General features: G+C 43.3%; 1 protein-coding gene across 31 annotated transcripts in view; it reads left to right on the forward strand.

The window, feature by feature from the left end:
* The window catches only part of TCF7L2 (transcription factor 7 like 2), a 200,682-nt gene that overhangs the window by 76,974 nt on the left and 96,540 nt on the right, over positions 1-27,168 (forward strand). For all 31 annotated transcript variants that reach the window (XM_061162673.1, XM_061162665.1, XM_061162664.1 and 28 more), the window contains one exon: positions 1,187-1,288. In XM_061162673.1, coding sequence (XP_061018656.1) covers positions 1,187-1,288 — 102 coding nt within the window. The remainder of the gene's footprint in view (positions 1-1,186; positions 1,289-27,168) is intronic.

The raw sequence follows: 27,168 nt of genomic DNA on the forward strand, positions 1-27,168 counted from the left end.
AAGTGAAACTGAGGTAAAGTCACCAACAAAAGTCAGATGCCTGCAAGTTGCTTACATGTGTGTTAAATATCTCTGTGACTAGACAGGCTGCCTTCCTCCCCCATATACGTGATGGGGAGCTGGATCAAGGGGTTGTTCTCTGAAAGGTGAGGTGTCACTTTGGACAGAAGCAGAGCTCTTGCTCTAATGTCATATATTCATTTTCTATCTCAGAGAAGGATAGGGAAGGACCCATTTGGTGTATACCTTTGTTTTTCTCCATGTGGTATGGCGTGTGTTATTTAAGAATTTCTTTGACCTTTTGTGAATGTAGAAATTGCATTGCACCCTGTCTGTGCGTCTCTTAATGGAGAAATACTTTTTGTCTTACAAGCTTTGGAATTGGATGAGGAATTCCATGCTCACCTTACTCGAGTAACTTCTAGTAAAGGACAGCTGCACATACATACTCAGCTTTCTTGAAGGTGAAGGATGATGGCATTTTAGAAATGAAGGTTGTTGAAAGAGCAGATTTGGAATTGATGGTCTCCTTGGGCACGTCTGTTGGCTTCGCAGGTGACACTAGTAGTAAAGAACCTGCCTACCAATGTAGGAGACAGACTCGGGTTTGATCCCTGGGTCAGGAAGATCTGTTGGAGTAGGAAATGGCACCCCACACCAGTATTCTTGCCTGGAAAATTCCATTCCATGGGCAGAAGAGCCTGGAAGCCTACACAGTCCATGGGGTTGCAAAGAGTTGCAAACAATGAAATGACTGAGTAGGGTATCCATGACTTGAGAATTCCTTAGCTTTATTTCTTTAGAAGAGAGGTCTCTCTTCTCTTCTTCCCTCTCCCCTCTCCCTTACTGGTGTTCTCCAAATGAGGTAGTATCAATGATACCATTTTATCTGAGGCCATGTAGTTTGAATACAAAGACAAAAACTAATTGCTAATAACACTGATGCTCCACGCATGTACCTGTTGAACATGAACTCCAAGGAAGAACCTGTCAGCGTTGCATGACTTTCTGTTGTCGTTGTCCCTCTGATTTGCTTGCTTTCATGTTTTTTGATGTCTTTATTTGCACATTTTTAAGTTTTGCAGTTTCTGATCTGTGTGTCATGTATCCTAAAGCTCTTGGGGTAGCTGTTTCGCATTTCTTTTCTAAATTCATTTTCCATGTTCATTTTGTTTGCTATCTCCAGTATCTTCAGATGAAATGGCCACTACTTGATGTCCAGGCGGGGACCCTCCAGAGCAGACAAGCCCTCAAGGATGCTCGCTCTCCGTCGCCAGCCCACATCGTCGTAAGTGACCTTACAGAGATGTTTGCTTCTTTTATTGTGGGGAGATAAAATGTTCTTTTGTTGATAACAGACCTTGTTTATCAGTTTCTCTTTTGTTAAAAATAGTTCTTTGGGGGCATATTCTTTAATATGGTTTGTATCTAGAAGGCACTTGTTTTTTTGCTGTTGGACCTTAATGATTGGTATCTACCTGGAAATGTTCCCACTACCCTTTTCACCTAGTACTGGGTTAGAATCTAGCTTTGTGGGTTCCAGTTAATAGGGCTCAATCACCATGGTGTGGGGAAGATTGGAAATGGTATTAAAGCAACTAAAAAAATGTACCCAAATGTTTGCTGAAAAAGTCATTTAGGGGAGGTGAGTTGCAGAGCAGAGAATTAGGAAACTCAAAAGGGAAATCCTGAATTTGAGACTTTACAATCTTATTCCCCTCATCCCTTACCCTCAACATACTCACCAGTTTATCCTAATTATTGGAAAGGAATAATCTAGACTAACATCAGAAAGATTTCATCTGGGCTGATTGATTGGAAACGCAGAGTCCAAATGAACTTGGAAAGGCTTAAATTAAATTTAATGTGTACACCCCTGGCTTTGAAAGTGTGTGGGTTTAACACAGAAAACATTTGTTTGTACTACTAAGAGACTACAACATAAAGTATGTGTCTGCATATATTTTTAATGCACTTTCTCAGGATTTTGTAGACTCTGAAAGTGGAGTTTATAAATTAACCTCTTGAGAAGATAACTCGGCCTTATTAGAATATTTTCTTCTATATATTCCTATCATGAGCTGGACTTCATACTTTTGAAATAATTAATGGAAGATATATTTTTATAATGAATTCATGACAGGTAGAATTATGCAAAGCATGAAACAATTCATGTATATTTTATTTAAGTATCACAAAATGTTATCCATTAATATATTTTGCCTCTGTGTTACTTTTAATTTCTAAAAATGGCAAAATAATTTTCTTAAGTAGAAAAATCTTAAGATACATTGTGTCAAATTTCAGACTAACTGCCTCCTTATTTTGTAGCTTGTTATAATTGAGCATATATTATTTAATGAGTTTTGCCTCTGTTATATGAATATTAAATATATATATGTATGTATGTATATCTCACAAAATAATTGATTTCTGTAAAACCACTTCTTTGAGTCATCGTTTGTGAAAAGGTCTTATGAATTCTTATATTATAAATGAGGCACATAGAAAGAAGGTTGACATTTCCCAGAAGCTTCCTCCTTCCTCCAGTCCCTCGATAAAAACAGATGCTCATAATCACACATGCTCTTACAATGCTGAGATTTCAGGGCTGGAAGTAACCTTAGATCAGCTAGGTCCTACCTGCTCTCAGAAAAGGAAACGGGTCCAGAGATGCCTTAAGTGAATTGCCCAACGTCACACGCTGTGTTAGCGGCCAGAGTGGGAACTGGGCCCAGTTCTCAGCTCTCTTTTTGGGGCCCAGTGGACTGTTCCCTCCTAAGGGAGTCAAAAGTAACTCTCTGTGACTTGTTCTGTTTTGCTTTCTCTAAATTGGCTCACTGTCAAAGACAGTGTCATAGGCATAAAGAAGTTGTTGGCTTGGGGTTCTCATGTAGGTTTCTCCCGGAAAAATGAATGCCATGACAAAAAACCCACCATATTTTAACAATACACAAAGATTGTTTTACAAGTCCTTGAGGGTACAGTGAGGAAGCCAGCCTGTTTCACTCTTCCTGCCTCCCTGAATTTCCCAATGGGGGTCTAGGTTTGAAATTTATTTTTCTGCTTTTAGAAGTGCTGGGCAGAAGCCACCCATTTTTTGGGTGGGGTGGGGTGGGAAGTGTAGGAAAGGGACGCTATCTTTAAAATCTCTTGGAGGTGTGTCTCTCTTTGAGTCTGGAGAGAAGACGCATTTCTTAGAAGTGGTCCAGAGGGGCCGCAGCTCCATGGTGGGTGTGACCTGGAGGTCCATGTGTTACCCCTGTGCAGGAGTGGGGTCTGTCCTTTGGGACAGAGGTCAATGATTGCCCTCCTTCCCTCTGTCCCTCTGACTCCCCAGATCCCATAGGAGCAGTTGCTACAACTTAGGCCCTAGGCACTTTGTTTTCACGTGTACGAGTTAACAATCCGAGGAGCTGGTAAAACATTTTTGCAGAGCCGATGTGGATTTTGGCGAGGGGCGCAGTGAAGGGACTTGGGTTTCTTTTTCCTTTGCTGTGGCTTAGGAGGCATGTTGACCATAGCAATCACTGTGGAGCCCACCCCACCCTTCTGAGGGAGACCCTTGTCGATAAAAGCCGCAGCTGGCAGCTGTAATCCGATCTTCTGTTCTCTGCTCCTGGGGGCCTAGGAGCGACACTGCATAGAGGTTATACAGTGGGTTGGCGGTGAAGAGTGGGCTTTGGGAGCTGGAGAGAGGAGAAAAGCCATGAACTTGGGTGAAAAGGAAACCAAATGCAATACTTAGTGCTTGTGGCCATGGAATATTATGAGTCAGCCCTGTCATTGTGCATTTCTGCACTCTTCACCTGACACCAGGACTGAGGAGGAAGGGGTATTGGGGTTGGGGAGGAAGTTAGTAGAAGGAGAATGGAAAGGTAGGGGGAAGGAAGTCTGGAGGTTGTTGACCTCTGGGTCACATATAGTTTTGGGGGATTGAGGAGTCGTGTACCTTGGGAGTATAAACTTATGATCACCTTTTCATTGAAGCCCAAACCAGCTTGGCAGGTACAGTGTGTCTGTATTTATATAGGGAACATTCTGGATTGTGGCTGATGTATCATTTGGGTCTTTGTATAGCTCAGCATTGGCCAGGAGGCTCTGGTTCTCCTTCGGATTCTCTGATGAATGGCTAACTTTTCTCCAGACACTGGGCTCTTCCTTACTTTGTTGTTTTTCTTTCTCTTGAATAAAAGTTTGTCACATCACAGTGTTTCATCAGACCTGTTTCAAAATAATTGTCTGAGGATTGCTTCCTAATTTCTCTGAAATTTAGATTTATTGTAATTTCGGCGCCAGGCTGTTTCATAATTATTTCTAATGTTTTTATTTTGAAACTAGAGAAGTGTTCGTTCAGCGTTTGTTAGTAATCATTAGGGACTACAGCTATCACAGGTTGCTAGGAAAATAACTTGCCGTCGTACTCGTGGGGGTAGAATTTTCGGATGGGAATTTAAAACGTTTTGTTGGCATATTTTAATCTGATTGGATTTTTTCTCATGTGGTATGTGGGTTACCACATTGTAAAAAAAAAAAAAAAGATGCATAGAATGAATGTTCTTAACAAGTGGAGTTCAGTTGATCGAATAATGTTTATATGAAGAAGCAAGCCCCCAAAAGTTCAGTTTCTGTAACTGATACAGCATCTTGTTTATTATAATCTGATGGCTCCTCCTCTATGCTCAAAATAGAGTAGAAATGATCCCCCAAGGGTGATGGTTTTTAAATTTTTTTTTTGACTGTTCAAAAAATAGGAATTTATACAACAGATCTGTCTTTCTCTCCCTCTCCCTTGGATTTCTCTTCTTTCTTACTCCCACAGAAATTCATAAACTTTCTAAAGTCACAAGAGCCAGGATCCTCTCCTTTCCTCAGCCTCCCCATATTCTAATTTGTAGAACTCGCTCCTGTTTCTTTCTCTGTGGTGTTTATATTTTTAATTCCCTGCTCTTTTTTAAATGCTTTCTTCCAAAATGAGTGCCAGGCAGCTGGGCTCTGCTAAGTGGTGGTATTTGAATCTTGGCCAACCCACCCCCAGGGCCGCTATGAGGAGCCCCTCTCTGGACACCACCCCAGGTGTCTTTGCTATACAAAGACTTTCATTTAACTTCCTTTGTACCCAGCAAAAGAAGATTCTGCACCCAAAGTGGTGGTATTTTGGTATAGTATGTGTCTTACAAAATGGCAAAAGGCTTCAGAAGTTCCTACCATTGTGTCTTGGGGGTTTCCTTTTGAAGTAGACGTGGAGTTTTTACCTTGGGGTGGATTTCTAGCGGTTCTGGGTCTTATGTGTTTTGTTGTGTAATGAGCATGGAGGTGTGGGATGAGAAAGCTGCCTGAATCCCGAAGAGCCGAGCCCGCCAGACTGGAGTGTGTACTTCTTTTATTTTGTTGTTGTTATTGCTTAAATGCTGAAAGAGAGCGGGAAGGCTCTTATGAAATATAGCCTGATGTTAGGGCTTCAGACAAGGTGTCTGTTGTTTGAGTTGAGCGTTTTCAGCTCAGAGGGCATGCTGAGTCTTTCGTTGTTGTTTCTGAAGATTTTGGGAATGGGGTGCGGGGGCACTGAGTTGCAGTTAATAACAACCAATGACTTGGAGAGCATTCTCTTCGTTATTAAGTACACACGGATGTTTTGCTGTGTTACTTGGGTTGCATTCTTCCCTGTGCTGTCGGATGCTTGGTGGCAGTTGCCAGGTGGCAGGAGACTCTGTCCTGGACACTGAGGTCCAGCAGAGCTGTTGCAGCCCCTGCCTGGCTGGGAGGCTCTGTGTTGGGTGCTGTGAGGGCTTCCCAGGCCCGTGAGGGTATATGATCAAGGAGCTGGGGTGTCCGCTGGTGAACAGCCACTGGAGAAGCTGGTGAGGATTAACAGGCCAGGATTGTCCCCTGAGAAAGTGGTATTTAACATGTGATTTGAAGGATCTCTTGGAGTTGACCAGGTGAAGGTATGAGAGAAGGGATTGGAGGTGAGAAAATATTCCAGGCAGAAGATAAAACATGTATGAAGGTCCTAAAGAAAAGAGAGGCTGGCTGTGAGAGAAGCAGGATGCCAGCTATGATGGCTGCTGGTCACGGGGCATGGAGACAGTGACTTGGGTAAGATACAGTGACAATTTGATGTTGCATCCCAACTGCTGTTGTGAAATCATTGAGGGTTTTGGCTTGGGTTACGCTGCTGCCAGTGGGGAAGGCGAAGTGGACAGATTTGGAGGGAGGGACCGTCAGTAGAACTGAGTGTTGGATTAGATGTTGTCAGTGAGGGGAGAAGGGAGGGTCCAAGTGGGTAGGTGGAGATGCCGTTCGCTGAATGGGAAATACTGGGTGGGGAGAAGGTTTGGGGTGGAAGAGTTGTCTTTATTTTTTTTTATTTTATTTTTTTTATTAGTTGGAGGCCAATCACTTCACAACATTTCAGTGGGTTTTGTCATACATTGATATGAATCAGCCATGGATTTACACGTATTCCCCATCCCGATCCCCGCTCCCACCTCCCTCTCCACCCGATTCCTCTGGTTCTTCCCAGTGCACCAGGCCGGAGCACTTGTCTCATGCATCCCACCTGGGCTGGTAATCTGTTTCACCATAGATAGTATACATGCTGTTCTTTTGAAATATCCCACCCTCACATTCTCCCACAGAGTTCAAAAGTCTGTTCTGTATTTCTGTGTCTCTTTTTCTGTTTTGCATATAGGGTTATCGTTACCATCTTTCTAAATTCCATATATATGTGTTAGTATGCTAAGAGTTGTCTTTAATTAAAACATTTTTATTCCAACTTTATTAAGATACCATCAACATATAGCATTGTATAAATTTGAGGTGTACAGTGTGTTGATTTGGTACACTTATATGTTGTAAAATGACTACTTCTGTTGCTAAAACTGCATCCCGTTACATAAATACCATTTCTCTTTTGTGGTAAGAATATTTAAGATCTACTGTCTTTTAGCAGCTTTCAAGTATATGATATAGTATTGTTAATTATAATCATCATGCTGTACATTAGGCTTGCAGAACTTATTCCTTTTATAACTAGAAGTCTGTACTCTTTGACCAGCATCTCGCCATATTCCCCAACCCCTGGGTCCCTAGTGCACTCTCTGTGTGGTTTTTTCTTAAGATTTCACTTGTAAGCGATACCATGAGATACTCTTCAGAGTCCCTTGGACTGCAAGGAGATCCAACCAGTCAATCATAAAGGAAATCAGTCCTGACTATTCATTGGAAGGACTGATGCTAAAGCTGAAACTCCAATACTTTGGCTACCTGATGCAAAGAACTGACTCATTGGAAAAGACCCTGATGCTGAGAAAGATTGAAGGCGGGAGGAGAAGGGGACGAAAGAGGATGAGATAGTTGGATGACTGGCATCACTGACTCGATGGACATGAGTATGAGCAAGCTCCAGGAGTTGGTGATGGACAGGGAATCTTGGCGTGCTGCAGTCCATGGGGTCGCAGAGTCAGACACCACTGAGCAACTGAACTGATGCAGTGTTTGTCTTTCTCTGTCTGACTTATTTCTCTTAGTGTAATGCTTTCAGGGTCCTCCATGTTGTCACAAATGGCAGAATTTCCTTCTTTCTAATGGCTGAATGCTGCTCCCTTTGGTGTATGTAATACAGTTTCTTTATCTGTTGATCTGTTGATGGACACGTAGCTTGTTTCCTTATCTTGGCTGTTGTGAATCACACTGCAGTGAACAGGGGAGTGCAGATGTCTCTTGGAGATCCTGTTTTTGTTTCTCTTGGATATATACCCAGAAGTGAAGTGAAGTGAAAGTTGCTCAGTCATGTCTTGACTCTTTGCGACCTCATGGACTTTAGAGTCCATGGAATTCTCCAGGCCAGAATAGTGGAGTAGATAACCATTCCCTTCTCCAGGGGGTCTTCCCAACCCAGGAATCAAACCCAGGTCTTCTGCATTGCAGGTGGATTCTTTACCAGCTGAGCCACCAGGGAAGCCCAGAAGTAGGTTTACTGGATCATATGGTAATTCCAGTTTAAATATTTTTGAGGACTGTCCATGCTGTTTTCCATAATGGCTGCACCAATTTACATTCCTGCTAAAATATAGAACATTCTTTTTTCCCCACATCCTAACCAAAACTTGTTGTCTCTTGTCTTTTGATGACAGCTGTTCTAACACGTATGAGGAGGTAATTCTTTGTCGTTTTGATTTATATGTCTCTGATTAGGGATATTGAGCATCTTTTTGTGTACCTATTGGTATATTTCACGTACCTTCTTTGGAAAAATGTCTCTTTAAAATTGAAGTACAGTTGAGTGAGTTGTATTTTTTTTTTTTTTGGCCACACTTCACATCTGGCAGGATCTCAGTTCCCTGATCAGAGATTGAACCTAGGCCATGGTAGCGGAAGCTCCAAGTCCTAACCACTGGACCACTGGGGATTTCCCTGAGTTGTCTTTTTTAGAGAGATTAAGATACCAGGTTTCCTGACCCCACAGAGCAGTGTGGCAATATGAAATGGGAGCAATGCAAACTTAATTTACAATTCAAATTTAATGGATTAAATTGACATCAAGAGTAATGTTGATTATCTATTAAATTTAGATTTCCATTTATTCAGAATGTATTTATGAAAGGGTGGAGAAGTGTCCCTTCCCCAGAATTTAGATAAGTAGCTCTAATTGGTCTTTCTCTTGGTTTTTGTGTTTACCATTGATTCAGTCACTGGCTCATATTCATGTTTCCTGCAAATATTTCGTGATTGCCCACTGTGTGGGGGAAAAACTATTCTAGATGGAGAGAGAAAGTGGAGTCGGTGATGAATGATGACAATAATGATAGCAAATAAGTCTGGGATGTTTCCTTCGTGCCAGGCGTTGTTCCACGTGCTTTTCAGAAATTGTATTATCCCCACTTTACAGAGGAAGAACTCAGGACAGGGAGGTAAAGTATTTGCCCAACTGTGGGAGTCAGGATGTGAAATAAGGCGGACTAGCTCCAGAGCATGCCATCGTCTTAACTCTGCTGACCCCAGAGGTGCTGAGAAAGAGGTCAGTGGGACACAGTGCGGTGTGCAGAGTGCTGTCGGGGAAGCACCAGCTGGCCAGGGCAGGCTTGTTCACGGAGACCCGCTCGCTTCCCTGGAGAGTGGGCCATGAGCTTGGCCAGGGATTTGGTTTCTGGGTGTGGCTGCTGCAGAGGACCCACTGACACGTTGTGGGAAAGGAGGGCGGATGCTCCGGGGGCAGATGAACTTCGGGCGATGTGAGGGTGAACTGTGCTGACTTCCTAGAAGCCTTTGCCTATGCTGTCTCCTCTTCCTCCACTGCATATACACTTCCCTCTTTTTTTTAAATGAGTCCATTTCTCTGTGACCCAACCAGACTTTCTAGAACACTTAAGATGTGTTTCCTAGCAGCGGCTGAGTCAGAACTTTCCCATTTCACAGAACCACGATTAAAAGTATGTGTTTTGTCTAAGCATATAAAGCAAGCCTGTGAGCCCTGCACAAATATTAGTATTTTTTTTAATAAGGAACACTATGCGGAGCTAATATCGAGAACCAGGCAACCAAGTTATCTTTGTTTTGGGGAAGAAGTGGTGGATTGGATCAGGTGTGCTTTAAAGGGAGGGAGTGGAGTAAACCCCAAGATGGTCCATAATGGTCTGTGGTTAAAAGTCCAAGCTTCCTGTCTCCTTCCAGAAAATACTCTACGGTGAGGAGTTCTGAAGTTTTGAGGTTTGGGTTCGTGGTGTGGCAGCTGACCACTATGGCAGTGGAAATATTCTACCAAGAAGGATTGTGTAAGCTCGGTTGTATCCTCTTCAGATTAGAATCACAGAGTTTCACAACCTTCAGATCACAAGGCATGTCACCCAGTGCTGTCCCTTCTGCTGTTTAATCACCGCTCAGAAGTCCCTCTGCCAGCCTTACTGTTTTCAGGCAGAGATGGGGCACCTGGCGATCTTCTGATGCAGACCGTTTGCTTTGGTACAAGATGGACTCAAAGGTCTGTGTCCATATTGCACTAAAGTCTCTCTCTTCGAAGTGCTCAGACTTGATGTGTGTTTTGCTGTTCACTTGCACTCAAGCTTCTTCCACTAACCCATCTTAAGACCAAGATGGTAGCTCGGAAACATCCTTCCCTCATCACCAGGTTTGCTCAAGATCGTCCTCCATGGTGACTCACGTCTGCGGTGACTGATCTTAGAATGTTTTAAGTATGAAAACTACTCATTTTTGATTGAAAAAAACCCTCCTACTAAAATAAGTGACGATAATTGTTAAGTGTAGCTTTCCTCGTTCATAAAATTTATGTTCATTGTAGACACTTTGGAAAATAACCCCTAATCTTGCCAGTCTGATGTTACATTACAAATTGTTTGGTATATTTGGTATGTTTCCTTCTAGGCTTTTCCCTCTGAGTGTATTAATATTTATATTTGTTTTTAACATTTTTGAGCCCATAGTAGTGCTCAGTGTTTTCAACCTTGGATTTACTTAAAATGAAAATTGCTTAAGCACGTCTTCATGTCATTAAAATTCTTAATGGATTTTTAATGACCACATAATAGGCCATACTATGATTGTATCCCTATTTAGTTTAATCAGTGCCATATTGTTGGGTCTTTAGAGTATTTCATTTCTGTTGTTCTAAATAAACCTGTGATGAACATCTTTGTGTGGCCCCCTCCCCTCCCCACCCCCACCCTGTATTATTTTCTTAGGATAAATTGCTAGGAAAATAGTTACAAGAGAACAAAAGTTTAAAACATTTCTTGATATGTAGCCATAAACATCTTCCTGCTAGGTCTCAGTTTATAACCATCCTCAGAGTGTGAGAGTTAGATTTACCATGATCAGAATGATTTTATTGTCTCTGGGGAATTAAACAAAAGCAAAAGTTCAGGCTTCCTGGGAAGGATATGCCCTTCTCCATGTTGCTACAGAAAAGAGACCCAGCCAGCCCAGCCCAAGGCAACCTCCCTAAGGCCTCTCACTTTCAAAATGAGCAAACAAAAGTGATTGCTTCTTATATAGCTAGTAGGTTTTAAAGTCAGCTGATGTTATCTTGGTTGTACAGAATGATGTATATTCATTTTAGATACTTGTAGAAATAATTTTTTAGCCTACTACGATATATGAAGCACATAGGCTATTTTTAGAGGTTTTGGAGTATACTTTTACAAACCCAAAGAATTGTAGTTTTTTACATTTTAGTAGCTCTTTTTTGACTTTGAGAAAACTCTGGGAGATAGTGAAGGACGGGGAAGCTTGGCAGGCTGCAGTCCATGGGGTGGCAAAGAGTCAGACATGACTTAGCAATTAAACAATAACAAAGTTGGATCATCAAACTTTTTTTCCTCTTTTGTTAATAGCACATTATTAGGCAAAGATATTATTTATTTGATGCTGTTTATGAGCTTGTTAAGAATATCATCCTGGATTGTGTTTCTGGGAAAACATGCCTCCTTTTTAGAAATGCCATTGGTCTCCCTGTTTAAGATCAGTCCACAGGGAGTGTGGTGGAGGCTGGCAGACTCTGATCAGTTTCAACCATTTCCAAATGCTGTGACTTGTGCTCGGGCGAAAAAATCTCTGGCAGCTCTGGGCTACTGTTTCTTGACCTTTGTGTCACTGAGTGTTAATAAGGTTGCTAGGAAAAAGGTTCCCTCCTGAGAGAGGTTTAGGGAAGCTCTGGGTTATGCAGTCAGTTTCTTCAGGGCAGGTTCTTGATTCCTCTGGGTGTTTGGAAACTGCAAGAGTCCCTAAAGCAAGCTTGACTGGAGAATTCTTCTTGGCTCTTCAGGGCCAAGATGGGTGCATATTCTGGAAAGTTGTTTTAGTTTCAGTACCTGCTCTGTTTACTCAGCGTGGGAGCCTGTTTTAAATTAATGTGGATGTACTTCGAGCTCAACTCATGGATTTGCCTATGTTTATGTTTCCAGTAAATAAAACAAAAGTGTGCATTTGGCACCAGTCCTGTCCTGCTTGTCCTTTCTTGTCTGGCTGATTCACGCTATGCATGAGGCTTGCTTCTTCAACCAGATTGTAAGTTTCCTGAAGTCAAGGAACCCCATGATTTTTATTTCTTTGCAGGTGTCTCTCTCCCCTTGTATTGTGATGCTTCATTAATTAAGCAGAAAACCAATTTCTGGTGAGGGACAGGGGTTGATTTGGTCAGGAACAAGTGTACCTTTATCATTACCTTCATGGTGCATCATTGTAGCACCAGAGCTTGCCCACATGTCTACTTTCTAACTTGAGAATCCGCCCTAATACCTTCTGACTCGCAGCTGAGCCTGTTCATCACCCCAGTAGCATTTATGTAAACGTGGTTCACACGGAAGTTCCAGAAGGTTGGGCTTGGAGGGTTTTGTCTCTTTCCAATCTTGTTTAAACTGGATGGTCCTTAGGAATCCTATTATAAGATGCCTGAATTTTTTAAGAGAGAGCTTGTGAAATCTAAGACTCAATGATATATTATGGGAAATAAGTATTTTCAACAGCGTTGGGTATGTGGAGTGATTTTCTGATTGGCTTGTTAATGGCTTGCAAGTCAGATTTTCATCTCTTCTAATCAGTTAATAAAATTTAACACTTGGATTTCAGAATTATCCCTTGGAGTGTACTTGGAAACTAGGGAAGGAGGGACCCTATGGGGGTCTGGATGGAAAAGTTTATTATTCTGTCCATTTTGCGAGCTTAGTTGTATCCAACTCTTGGAGCCCCCACGGACTATATCCCACCAGGCTCCTCTGTCCATGGGATTCTCCAGGCAAGAATACTGGAGTGGATTGCCATTTCCTCCTCCAGGGTAATCTTCCCAATTTATGCATCAAACCCAGGTCTCCTGCATTGGCTGGCAGATTCTTTACCGCTGAGCCACCTGAGAAACTCAGGATGTGAGAATCCTATGAGTGAGTGGAGTTGCTCAGGATTCCATGGGCAGAAATGACCACATTTAGAGAGTTATCCAGATTCTTTGTCTAGCCTGGGCTCTCCCCGGAGTGCCTGACTGGACTTCCATTTGGATGCCAGACAGACATGGGAGAATTAGCTTGTTCAGAATCCAGGTCTCCATTTCCACCTGCTCCCCACCACCAAGCCTGTTCCTCCCCGCGTTCACTGTCACAGTCAAGATCATCAACATTCATCAGTTGTGCGAGCCCCAAATCTTGGAGTTAATCTTTGACTCATCTTTTCTCTCATACCCCACATTCAGTCCATTAGCCTGTCCTTTGGGCTCATAATCCATCCACATAGCCTATGAGCTCTGCCTTCAAAATATCTGTGGATTCAAACAGTTTTCACCCCTCTGCCATCACCACTGAAGCCCAGGCTGCCAGTACCACTCACTAGGGTGTTGCTAGAGCACCTACTCTGGTCTCCACACTTTCCACCTTTGTCAGTCACTTCCTGTCCTACTTCCTTGGTCCCTGTTCTGTGTTCCCATATTCGATATTCAAGATGGCCTGGAACATCCTAAAACAGATCGTGTCATGTACTTTTACTGAAAATCTGGAGAATAGATGTTGTCTTTTGAAGAGAAGACATAGTGAGGCTATGAACAGGTACTTGGCTCTGTCACCTGGTTAGAAGGTGGGACGTGGAGATTCAAGGACTCAGAATGGAGAGTACACAGGTGGATTGGGCCCAGGCCCTGCCACCCTTCCAATGTGGTGGTGGCTGGAGGAGAGAGGGTGGGGGCAGAAGGGGGTCGTGGAGGTTGACTGAGCCCCCCCTTCATCAGTCCTTTGCCAGTGCAGTGTGATGCAGCTGGTATCTGGGTCACCCCCTCTGTCCTGCATCTGAGCCCCACCATCTCTGCAAGTGTGCTGTCTGTCCAGCCATGGTCTGTCTGCAGTGAGAAACTTGTGAGGCACTCTGGCAGGCGTGATGCAATCTGTTTTCCAGCCAGAGCCTGCACAGCGAGTGGATCCGGGCAGTGATTAAGTGCATCACTGAGACTGCTTAATAGGCTTGAATGAGATGGGGTCACCATGTGCCAAACGTACAGTGGGGCAAAGGCCTCTTGTCCTTGCTCAAGGGTGCAGGCTGCCTGTTTTGCTCACAAAAACATTGTGTTGCCCAGGTGCTGGGGTGAAGAAAGTATCAAGTGTTTAAAAGGCTGAAGAAGGAAAGGAAGGAAGGTCTGTGCCACGGACCTTGGGACTGAACTGTCCCCGTGGCCCCCAGAGACCACGGTTGTGTGGGGCTCCCATTATCAGACCTGTCTTTGGACCCGACCTCTGACTCTTCCTCTTTCTAATGCTCCTGAAGTTAGACCCACTCAGGGATGCATATAAGAGTCTGAGAGAAGTGTTCTCCCCAGCTCTTCCACACTCAAGGGAGAATCAGCCTTTCTGAGCAGAGGGAGAACATAAAATCTAAAGAGAAAGGGGAGCAGGCTGGGCGAAGAGGCTCTAGGGCAAACCTCTAGGGTGATTCAGTGGAAACACAGGAGAAAATAGTTTTGGGGGAAGGGGTAGTAGCATCTTGCTTCCACCAAAGCCCATAAAGGAAGAAATATCTGAAGCCAAATTTGTCCTGACCAAGGCAAGAAGACATTGTCAAAGATGGAAGAAATAATGTTTGACTGGGAGAAGCCGTTTCCTTGTTTAAAATATAGCCAAACATCTTCCTTCCTTTCCGTCTCAAACCCCTTCCCGTTCTGTTTTCACACAGCGCTTGATTGGCACGGTCTTTATTACACTTTCTTCTTAAATTATCAAATTATTTTTGGGAATTGAGAATAGCATCTACGCAGTGACCCTCCAGTCTAAGAAACCAGATATTAACAATGGAGCAGAGTTCACATTTATCTGTATGTGAGATGTGTGTGTGTGGTTTGGTTTTATTTATTTATTTGGTTTGTTTTTCTGCTGGCAGCATCTTTCTCATCCCTTAAGAGTAGAGAACTACCTTTCCTCTATTCGGGTTGGTCCAGGTAGACATGTGATTGGGTAGGGGGTAGGCATGTGATTGAATAAGCAAAAATGCTCTGGAGCTTTCACTAGGCAGAGCATTCTAACTCTGCGTCTTTGGCGCTATCCCTGGTGGCTCAGATGGTAAAGAATCTGTCTGCAATGTGGGAGACTTGGGTTCGATTCCTGGATCGGGAAGATCCCTGGAGAAGGAAAGGGCAACCCACTTCAGTGTTCTTGCCTGGAGAATTCCACAGACAGAGGAACCTGGTGGGCTAGAGTCCATGGGGTTGCAAAGAGTCAGACATGACTGAGCAACTAACACACACCGCACACACACACACACACACACACACACACACACTCAGACATACATACACACACTCTGACACACACACCCACACTGACACCCACACCCACACACTCAGACATACAATACACACACTCTGAATGAAGAGTGCTCATTTGTAGTGATATGGGAGAATTAGAATGTGTGTGGGAGAAGTGTCTATATGATACCATTTAATTCTATGGAGCCAGCTCTAATCCTGGACTATCCAGCTAGTCGAATCTTTCAATTTGGAAGCCAACTAATTAGAGATGTTTTCTGACCCTTAACAACCAAAGGAATTCTAACCACTACAGTTTTCCAAGCCTTAGACTTATAAAAATGTTGTTTCATGTTTTCAATTTTTGATTCTTTTGAATTAAACATGCTAGAGCATGAACTGGCTCTTCTGCTGCTTTCTAAACAGGGACCCATATGAAGGAAACATACGTGCCTTCTTGAAGAAGGAGGTTGATTTGTGCTCACCTGTGGGAGTTACACGCAGTTTTCTCTCACAAACAATTTCTAGAGAGAGGCTTGCATGGGAAAAAAGAAAGCAGTGTCCATGCTTTGCTCCTGTGGTCATGGGGAATTTTGAAAATGAACTTGAGGCATTTTCATGAAATTCCTGTTTTCATATTTTTAGTTTCACAGAATTTTCTCTTCTGACTCCTACTTGACAGAATCATCTTTGCCCTAAAGTGCTCTTATTTCTGATCTTTGGGATAATTAAGGAACAGCCAGTTAATTAATAGTACGAAGCACAGCCCTTTTTTGTTGGAAAAATGTGATCTTAACCATCATAAAGAAGGAGGTGCTAGTGGTCTCTTCTACATATCCACACTCACATTATTTTAGAACCACCACTATCTTATCAGGGATAATTACTGACAAACTGAGCATACAGGTGTTTATTCCTGTTTCACTGTTTCAACTTTCCTGTTTATAATTGTTCTGTTCATTTTCCTATATATCACATATAAACCAAGAAAGGATCTTGCAATTCCACCAGACCAAAACAACACGGTTTTTCCAAGGACTGTGAGAAGAGTGCAGTGTTTGTACCTAGATGGAGGCTGGGTAGTGTCTGCTTGGAGCACTGTGTTGAGAGAGATTCTGAGGCCTTATATCACAGCTCCAAGGGAAAGAAGGTACTGATGGGTTAATATCTGGGTGAAATAGGATGCAGTACAGGATGATCGAGGTGTCATAGCTGTCATCTCTGCTTCAGGCAATCCACTGTGGGGGAAGACTGTCAGAAACTGAGCCCTCTACTGGGTCTGTCAGAGCCGGATCAAATGTTCATTACGATGGACATTCTTTTGACTCACCATTGAAACATTTTTTCCGAAGTGATGGGAAAGAGCAACATTTTTCATCTGAATCAGAAATGAGAATGTGCCTAAGAAAATGAACCTTGGCTTTGGAGCTGGGCTGTGGCTCAGCCGTCTTGATTAATTTCACTCAGTTCCTCCCGCAGCCAGGAGCTCTTCTTGACCTCCATGAACAATCGGTCTTGCAGGACATGACGTGGGCCATGCATGAGCTGCAGATTCAGCCCACTTTTGGGGGCATCACACCTGCATATGTTGGCAGTACACACAGACAGTGATAAAAAAATGGACTTTGGGGGTGAAGTCCACATTTCTCCTGTCCTGCCATCCTGTGGTAAAAAGTTGCCTGATCTAAAAAAAAAAAATCAAGATGTGTCTATTTAAAAAAAAAAAAATCAAGATTTGCCTGAAGAGGATGATAACTTTAATGCTATCTAACCTTTTATTTTGAAAGGGAGGCTTTTTTTAACAAACAAACAAACCAACTCCATGTTTATTTAGTTTGTTTTTGGTACATACCTGTGACGACTTTCATCCTGATTTATTCTTCACTCTATGAGTCCAGGCCTGAACTGATCACAGCTCTCATGCCAACAATCGCATGGTTAAGCTTTAGAGCATGAGAAAATACAAGCCATTGCAAGGCAGTAAGGACATATGCTGAGCTAGTGTGTGTTTGGACATCCATGTGGAATAAGTGAGTGGGTGGGGAGGGCATGTGTCAGTGAGAGGGAGGGCGGGCCATTGGCCTGGGGAAGTGGGCCGGGGTTCCAGCGGTGGCCAGCTCCGCATCCAGAGGCCAGCAGGGGTGGTTTTGGCCAAGTGTTCCGGTGTCTGGATGCCTGTGTGAGTTTCCTCCAAAGGTTTCATTTGGCAACGTGGGATCTGCTGGATCTGGAGCCAAGGGTGGGGATTGTCGGGATCCTATTAGGTACAGGAGTGTGATTCCAGAGGTTGGAACTGAAGCCAAGGGAAGGGGCTTGGAGAACTTTTCTTTAAGCTATGTCTTGGAGCCTCACCTCCAACAGGCTTGCACCTTATAGAGCAGAGCCTTGTTCTCTCTCGTGCTCACCCTCCTGTTTCTGACTTTTGTTTTAATCTCAGAGTTGTTTGTGGACTTGGCATGTTGGAAAGGAACTCAGGAGTTCTTTTGGTCCAGAGCCCTCCTTGTGCTACTTAAGAAATGGATGCATTGAGAAATGGAGAGAGATGCTTAAGATCATGATAATGTTGGAGGTTTACTGAGCACTTGCTAGTTTCAGTCACTTTGCCGTTTTAGTAATTTACTGATTTTGCTGATTTTCTGTTCTGAGTAGTGTGTATGGTTGTCTGGTTGAATCGTCATAACACCTTGTGAGTTAGCAATTGTTTCTATCCCATTTTACAGGTGGGGAAACTGAGACTCAGTGGTGGTGGTGGGGGTGATCCATCCAAGGTCATACAGGTGGTGGGTGAGTGGCCAGCTGGAATTTGAACGTGGGGAGTCTGACTCCAGCACTGGGGCTCTCATCTGTAGGTGTTAATGTTGCTTCTGTCTGGAGCAGGTACACAACCAGGGACACAGCCTGGGCTGGTGGCTACCTCAGGAAACTTGGAGGCATGTTGTGCTTTGAGATGCTGTTTATTGCTGATGAGAAAATGAGGCTTTGTGGGTTTTTAGGAGGACAGAGAATGAACTCATGGCAAAAGAAAAGAACCAACAAAAGGAGAGTTGCATCACGATGAGCCTTCCATTCATTCAAATTATATTAAAGTCTCCCTTCACACAAGGCGGGTGTGTGTCTGAACTTGAGGAAAACTTAGCCATCTGTTTAGTAAGTTACATTGGATGGAAGGCTTTTCTAAGTATTTTTCTTAGGCCATCAACCATTTAGTGCCAGGTATACTCACTCTTTCATGGTGTAAAAGGATAAGATAAGAAATACACTTATGTACTTGCCATCTATAGTAACAATTATTAATCCTATCCCTTGTGTTTAAAAGAACCAAACTTGTGTTCCCCTCCCTAGTCCCTGATCTTCCATCCAGATACATAATTACTATGGTTATAATTTGATGTCTTTGCAGTCCACGTTTTCACACTTTTGTACACATATATATGTAGATCAAAATGTATTATAATTAATGCTAGTAGCTTTTAACTTTTAGGTAAGTGGTTTCATTTTTCATAGTATTCTTCAGCTTCTCTTATTCAACATTTTTTTGGATTTTGCCCTTGTTGTACACTTGAGTCTAATCCACCCATTTTAACTGCTATGTAATATTCCACTGTATGGGCATACTACAGTTTTCCCATTTCTGGATCAATAATTATTTGGATTGCTTACAAGTTTTTAAGGTTGCAGATTATGCTTCAGTAACCGTATGTGTAGGCACACGTGTGAGTGTTCCTCTGAGGTTCATACCATGTAGAGTCATTGGTAGGACACAAGATGCTGGTGTTTAGTTGTGATTCACAGGGTATCATCTTGCTATTTGAAGTGACTGAATCAGCTGGTACTTTCATCACCTGTATAAGCACTTTCTTTCCCCAAATCTCACCAATACTTGTTAGACTTAAACTTTTTGCCAGTCTGATTAGGGTGCAGTGACATCTTACCATATTTTAATTTGTATTTTTTTGAGCCCTGAGGTTGACAATCTTGTCATTTGTTTGTTGTCTCCATTGTGGCTCGCCTGATTTAATCTTCTGCTCATTTTGAAGAATCAGTTTTTCCTTATTGATTTATAGGAGCTCTTTATATATGTTGGAGATTTGATTATGTGTTGGAAATATAGTCAGCCCTGCATACTTGTAGGTTCTGCATCTGTGAATTCAACCAACCATGGATTGAAAATATTTGGGGTGGAATCCAGAAAGTTCCAAAAAGCAAAACTTAAGTTTGCTGCTTGGCAGCAACTATTTATATAGCATCTACTTGTGTTTAGGTGCTATAAATGATCTAGAGATGATTTAAAATATAGTTAGGATGTGTATAGGTTATATGTAAATACTGTGCCCTTTCTTGTAAGGGATTTGAACATTCATGTGTGTGGCTGTGTGTGTGTGTCCTGGAACCGAAGTCCCACACATAGCGGGGGATGGCTGTATTTTATCCCAGTTCGTGGTGTTTTAAAACCTAATTGGTTTTATTTTTTAATTTATTTTATTTTATTTTTTTTATTAGTTGGAGGCCAATCACTTCACAACATTTCAGTGGGTTTTGTCATACATTGATATGAATCAGCCATGGATTTTTAAATAATGAAGTTTCATATTTTAATGCACTCAAGTTTGTCATCCTTTCCTTCTGAGTCTGTCCACAGTTGCTACAGGAATGATGATTTTCATTGGGTGTCTGCTCTGTTACCACCACATCTGAGGAGATTACTTTCCTTTGGTAGGAATCTAAGTGAGAGGATTGATTTTTAAACCTGACTTCAAATACGATTAAAACAACTCACTTGGGGGCAAGATGAATAAATTGTGGCCAGGACCCATATCTGGAAAATAAGGAAGTACGAGGCTAATAAATAACTCTTGGTCATATATTGATGAAGTACTGGTGCCTGGACAGGGGCTTTCTTTATTTTACCTCCTCAATCTTCCCAACAGCCCTTCTTGAAGTAGGTGATTTTATCCCTATTTACAGATAAAAACCTGAAGCTTAAAGAAGTAAAATTTATGAGGTAAGTGGCAGAGCCAACATTCAAATCCAGATCTTTCTGACCACAGAGCTTGTGTGCTTAATATTACACCCCATTGCCTTTTTGAAAGTTAGTTGGAATTTGTTTGAGTTCCAACCTCTTTATGGATTATTTTCATTTTGAATCTAATTGGAAAGAAAGAGTGGGTGATTGAGGAAGACAGAAGGGAAAAGGGGAAGGATTTGAGATTCGATATTAGAAACTAGAAACCCATTACTAGGAGGGCAGTTTAAAAGGAAGAGCCCCATGTTTCATAGAACTAACATGTTAAAAGCCCAAATCATTGCATCATGCAGGTCTGATGCTGAGTAACCACCCTCCTCTGTATTATTGGAGGGGGTGGGGGCGGGGAGGCAGGGAGTCTGGGAAGCTGTTTTTGCCTAAGGAATTACATTCCAGGGGACTCCGAGGATTTAGGTAACCACAAAAGCCATTTATTTTGAGTATACTGAGATTTCTACCACTTTGATCCCTAATCCATAGCATAATTAATAAATGAAATGTGCTGTAGAACTTTTTTTTTTTTTTTTTTAAACAAAATGTACTTTTAAAATGGCTTTTGGTCTGACATGATTCATTTACCACTTGGAAAATCATCATCACTTGAGATGGGCAAGCCTGGGGAGGACGCCTGGTTGAGGTCTGTTTCCCAGGACCTGGCCCCCGTGTTGGGCTCTGCAGAGAGGCCCTTTCAAATATCCCCCTGACTCTTCTTCCTCCAGGAAGTGGGAGGAAGCCAGGAGGCCAGGATGGAAATGTTGTCCTGTCTCAGTATGTCTGAAGACCACAGACCTTCTAACCAATGAACTCTTCTTGTCTTTGCCCCTTTATGTCAGTTGACAAAGGTTACTATGAGTAGGTGATAATAATTAGAGTGGTTACTGATTGCCCAAGCTGAAAAACCAGACATTTGCCTCCCCCCCTCCCCATTCTTTCTCTCTCTGCCAATCTCCAATAAATGTTTAGTGATGACTGGTAAGGAGGCAGGCTAGAACTATGTCAGTGGGCAAGAAAAAATTCTTGTTCTCATGGAGCTTCTATTCTATGGGCAGGATGATGGGGAGAGCATAGAGACTGAAACCAGTAAATAAATGATATGAAAAAGATGTTATTACATAATATTAATGTAATAACAATATTTTGAGCATTTATATTATGCACCAGATTCTACATGTATTATTCAGTCTTTAACAACCACTTGGAGAGCACGTAAGTATTATTATTATCAGCATCATCATTGTATACCCATTTTACAGATGAAGAAACTGAAGCCCAGAAGGGAAGGAAGTGGCTTCTTCATAGAAAGTCAAACCATTGAAATATTAGTTTGGGAGGTGGCCAAGCTCTTATTCATTGCTCTTCTTCCAGCTGAGATCAAGCAAAGTCATTTAAGATCATGGAGAAGACAAAGCCAGATAGGGGTCAGAGAAGGACCATGGGCTGGGGGGCGGGGCGGGGGGCTGTTTTGAATGGGGTGATCAGGGAAGGCCTGAGAAGACGGTGCCCTGGCTAAGATCTGAACGGTGGAAGTTCCAGACCTGTGATGCTCACCCGCAGGGCAAATGGAAGCTTCTGGCAGGAAGGAGTTAATGCCTTGCCAGTGCTCTAGGCTGGTTCATTAGGGCCTTAAAAGTGGGGAAGAACATGGTGGTTGTAAATGTTACAGTCTTACCTTTGGCCCTTAGGGATTCTGTCTTTCAACCTTGGCTCAGTAATAACCTGCGACTGCCCCACAGGCTTCCTTTTTCCAATCGGGAGAGAATGGCCTGTTACATTCAAATATGCCATAAAAGTATCACCATTTATTTCAGTGTCTGATGACCCGAGCTTGGGGAGGCTGAAGAGGCTTTGAAAGGGTCTGAAGAGGCCCTTTAGAGCAGAGATGAAAAGGGGGTGGGGAATCCTCAATTCTAAACAAAGAATCGCAATGGGAAGGTAGCCAAACGCTGTTTTTGGAGAGGGTGAGAAGGAAAAGAACAGTATATAGATGGTTAGTTGGAAAATGTGGTTTTAGATGCAGAGTTTGGGCAGGGTGCCTGAGGATCAAGGGCGATACAGACTTCACCATGGACTTCTCTCTGGGACAGCTGGTAGCCCAGCCTGGTCCTCTGGATTCCTGGTCAGCTTTTGAAAAGAGGAGCAATCTAGGAGGTTTGATGGAGGTGGCTCCATGAGACTTTTCAAGTTCTCAAGTATCCTGTTCCTTGTAAAAGTTCCAGGTTTTAGGTCTGGGACTGCATGTGTGCGTGTGTGCGCGTGTGTGTATGTGTGTGTGTGTGGTACCTCCATGGAGAGAGATGGGCTTGGGCCAGTGGGAAAGAGAGAGACCTCCAGGCGCAGAGTGACAGGATTTGATATGAAGCAGCAGGAGAGCTTTGCTCTCTTTATTCCATAGTAAATCCCGACACAATGCCATATGCTGTTGAGTTCCGTCGCTGCCGCACCGTGTGAGATTTGGTTCATGCTCACTCTGCAAACAGGAAATGGTTGGTGCTCTGTGTGCTTTTCATGGAGATAAAGTGTCAGGAGCAGAGCTCCAGAGTAACAGTTGTGCAGCACCCCCACACACATCCAGTGGAGGAGTATTGGGGTGGTCATTGGAGGATGGAGAGGACTGGGGAGCCAGGGGCAAGGAGGGAGCTCCAGGGCTGGAATTGGTCCAGTTAGTCAGGCAGTGGCATCAGTTGGGAGGAAAATATTGATGTGCCCTTTTTGTTTTTGAACCTGAAGTTTGGGGTTTGCAGATGTATCTGTGGATTTTTAAATGTTTTCCAAGCACCAGAGTTTGCATGTTAGGTCACCGTAGGTATCCACTCCTATGGACACGTTTCAGTGGAATGTTTTCAAGACTCCGTAAAAACACGAGACTTTCAAGGCTGGGCCGGCGACGTGTTCAGGTTCACCACCCCACCCACCCACCCCAACCCCCATATCCCCACCCTTTTTGGCAAAACCAGGCAAACATTGGTATTCGAAAATATTTTGTTACTTTTCTTGGCAACCTGTCCTAAGAAGGAATTGCAACACAGCCTCTGAGTTAGGAGGCAACTTTCTGGGGAAAAGGCGGGGGTGGGGAGGTTTGGAGTTTGAATCAAAAACAGACACCGAAGCTTTAATAAAATAAATGAAGCGGAGCCCTTTCAGCTCACGGAGGACCGTATTGGTGCAGGTCAGGCAGCCTAGTGGAAATTGACAGGCTGAGAACTGGGACATAAACAAAAATGTCAGTCCCTGGGAGTCTTGTTCACTGGACAATGTCTCAATTGTTTCCTTGGTTTTCAAGGCAGCAGGGGAGAGTGGAATATTAACTGTTTACTGCCCAAGGCTGGCTGGGAAATTGCTTTGAGAAGGAAGAAAAAAAGACAGAAAATCACATTTTTATTTAGAAACTGTTAAACACGTCGGTAAGTGTAGGAAAAGTGTGGGTTGTTTCTTTCTTAATCATCTGCCACTCAAGTCCATGATCCTGGATACAGGTGTGTGTGTGTGTAGGGAGAATAGGGTGTTTTCCTTTTAAATTTGAATGTTAGGCTTTCGTATTATCAATTTTTAAAGATAGCTGACCTGTAAGTTACCCATCCCCAGTGGATATGACAGTGTAGATTTTTAACAATTTGAATTTTAGTATCCTATTAGTATTTGTTGCTCTTAAAAATGCCTCAGTGGAATAAAAATCAAGTAGTTGGAATTTTATAAAAGAAAACGTATTCTGCTACCCATAAGGATAAACTTAGTGATAAAGAAAGGGGGAAAAGTAACTATATCTTAGAGAACTAGGTACAAGAAAAGTCCAGATTTCTATTCACACTTGAATTTAGTTGATTAGAGAAACAAACATGAAGCCTGGTATATCAGCCTTTATCTGGGCAAAGTTCAAAACTCAACTGGTAATTATGTCCTTAGAAGCTTTAAAAGGACTGTGTTGTTACAAAGGCAGAGACCAGGCTTTACTTTTTCGGGACAGAAGGCACTGGGGTTGTTTGTTAGATAAACTTGTTTTAATAAATAGGGGTCAAGGGAGAAGTTCACGTTCTTGGAAGACTCGGATTCTGACTCCCTGATAAGTGGAAGTGGTTGCCTTTCTCTCCTTTTTAACTTTTAAGCCAGAGGTTTGTAGCAGCTAAAGTCAGCCCTGGCTCCCGCTTCCTGTCAGACAGGAAATCACTTCCTTAGCCAAAATTACAAGCTGTGGCCAAACTCCCCGGCCACACCGAAAAGAGCCTGTTTTTCCCAGAAGACTGTGTTTCTAGATGCGGAAGCGTAAATTGGTACATCGTGTGATCGTGCCCGAAATAACCCAGGGGAGAGGGTGCTGGAAGGAGGGTGCTTCCCTAAGACACCACGGGGAATGGGTGGACTTTGCCGCCCTGGTTGGAGCGAAGGGTCGTGTGAAACAGCCAGCTGCTGCGTGAAGAGGAGTTTGTAGCTGCCGTGGGGAGCCCTGGCCTCACCGAGCCTCAGCAAAGTTCACATCCAGGAGAGGTCTCACATTGCTCGATTGGGAACCATGAAGTCTTGAGGGTGGTCGTCGAGTAAGCTGTCTTTGATGATGTTGGAGATTCAGGAGATGTTGGGAATCCATCATCAAACTTCATGTGTGTATTTACCCTCTTTTCTTTTGTCCACTATTCAGGGATCTAAGGGCATCCCTCTTCCAGGTAAGTTAAGTCCTCAAGAAGTTTAAACTTCTTTCAGGAGGCAGTCACATGACTTTTGGGGTAAACTGATGGCATGTCTCCCCGTTGCTGCGGTGGATGGGGGAGCAGGTTGCGTTTCTCCAGTCATTCCATGAAGAGCACAGTGATGATGGCGATTCCTCCTGCCCCTCCTGGATGGAATGTGTTCCGAGATCCAGTGTCTTTACCTGGGGTGCTGACTAGGACAAACTGCCACTTTCTGGACATACTTGCTTCAATTAAGGATGGACATAACCTCTGCGATGACTTGTAAAACTTGAGTCTTCACTTTCCCCTTCCTTCGAGATACTCATTTGAGTGTTTGTAATCATTGTTGCAGGCACTAATTTGAAACATCTAAATCATAAATCTTTCCTGTGGTCTTCGGACAAGACTCTGGAAGAGAGAGAGAAAAGACTGTGTCACCTACGAAATTGCCTCTTCCATTGAGATCAGAGGGCAGAGTTAAGTGCCCGCTTTTTCTTCCTTGTGCCCCTCTGACAGTGATGGGGTCTCCTCTGGCACTGCACAGCCTCCACTTGGAGCTTTTTCCTGACGAAGGGAATTCCCAGTTCGTCAGCGGGTGGACCCAAGAGCAAGTGGAGAGTTAAAAGTCGGCACTCCCTGCCTGTTTGAGAATCCCTGCATTTTCAGTCTCTGCCTACCCAAGGGTTGGACTATGTTTCTAGAAGAATCTGGTGACCGAGAAGGGCAGAGAAGTGCAGGGAAGCATGACGTGAAGAAATAGGAGGAAAGGGGCAAATATCATCATTCTGTATCTGTTTGTTTTGTTGTTAACAAAGGGCAGGAGACTCATCTTACAAAATACTTTCACTGGGGTCAGGGGGAGGGTATGGGGAGGGAAAGGTTAAACTTACACCATGCCTGAAAGAGTTTGGACGTACTGTTCAGGAGAAGCGTTTCTCCTGTGGAAGAAACGAATCTTGTGGAGATGACTGACTCTCAGCCATCCAGTGAGTCCTTTATTGTCTCCTCCACAGTTGAACTCCAGAGGCACCTTCAGTTGACCCTCCTCAAATCCCCGACCTTCTCTGCCCAGCCTCCACTCACTGTCGCCGAGCCATCTTGAAACTGGCTGCCTCCCGCCAAGACTGGGAGCTCCTTAGTTCATCTCTCTGTCCCCATGTGCCCACGAAATACATCCACGTGAAAGTGGACCACATCACATTTCCCTCCAAGCCAGGTATCACCCAGTAGGAATGTAAGTTAACATTTTCCTGCTGTTAGGGGTTTCTTTTACTGACTTTGGTCACATTTCTTTCTTGTGTGGTTCTTTTATGGCCCTAGTGTGTTTTTATTTTCTTTTTGTTTCCCTCCGCTTTGGCGGGGGAGAGGTGTGTGGCAAGTGAGAGGGTCACAGATAATAGTGAAGTTCAGTCTTTCCAGACCAGATTATTTAGTGTATGCCATCTAGGTTAAAAAAAAAAAAAAAAAATCCACCCAATTAAGGGCCCATTAGGTATTTTAATAGCAACTGAGTTGTGTAAGCTGGGGAATGGGTTGAACCAAGACAGGAGGTCAGGGCTTTGTGGTCTGTTACAATTCCCCTGGGGTCTGGGACCCAAGGGACACCCTGAGGTCTTCATAAATAAACGGGGTTTCATTTTGAGCTCTTTACGACCCAAGATTGACTAATAAATTGGGTGTGATGCTTCTTCTTAAATACTAACAACAGAGGTGGGGAGGAGCGGGATGAATCTGTGTGTTTATAGACACACATATACCATGAATAATTTGGGGGAACTGTGCGTAAAATTTCTCATTTTTCTCGTCTTACATCAGGGAAGACAATGCTGAATGAACTCTGGACCTGGGAACTCTGCATTCCCATCGTCTCTCCCCTAGTTGACCCCCATGCTCACAGTTAGGACAGTGTTTCTGTTATTAAGTCACACACTTCCTGCGATCTCTCTGGGGATAGGCTGCTTCAGCCCAGCTTTAAGAAATAGCTCTTAGCTCCCTGAACCAGTTCCCCCTCGACTCCGCCTTCCCCTCATTGTCTCCGTGTATTCTGTTCTTGGGGCAGTATTATTTGGAGATGTAAATTTGACCCTAGAGTGAAAGACTCTCTGATGACAGGCTAATGCTTGTGTTTACTAATAAACTTCCCCTTTGACAGTCATTGGCATCGGGGCCGCCAACCAAACTCTTAGGCCGCTTTTATGCTGGGCCAAAAACATACTCCTTGTTTCCTTCCAGTTTCTTAAACAATGAAGCAGTGA

This window comes from Dama dama, chromosome 15, assembly GCF_033118175.1.
Source record: "Dama dama isolate Ldn47 chromosome 15, ASM3311817v1, whole genome shotgun sequence".
Taxonomy (NCBI): domain Eukaryota; kingdom Metazoa; phylum Chordata; class Mammalia; order Artiodactyla; family Cervidae; genus Dama; species Dama dama.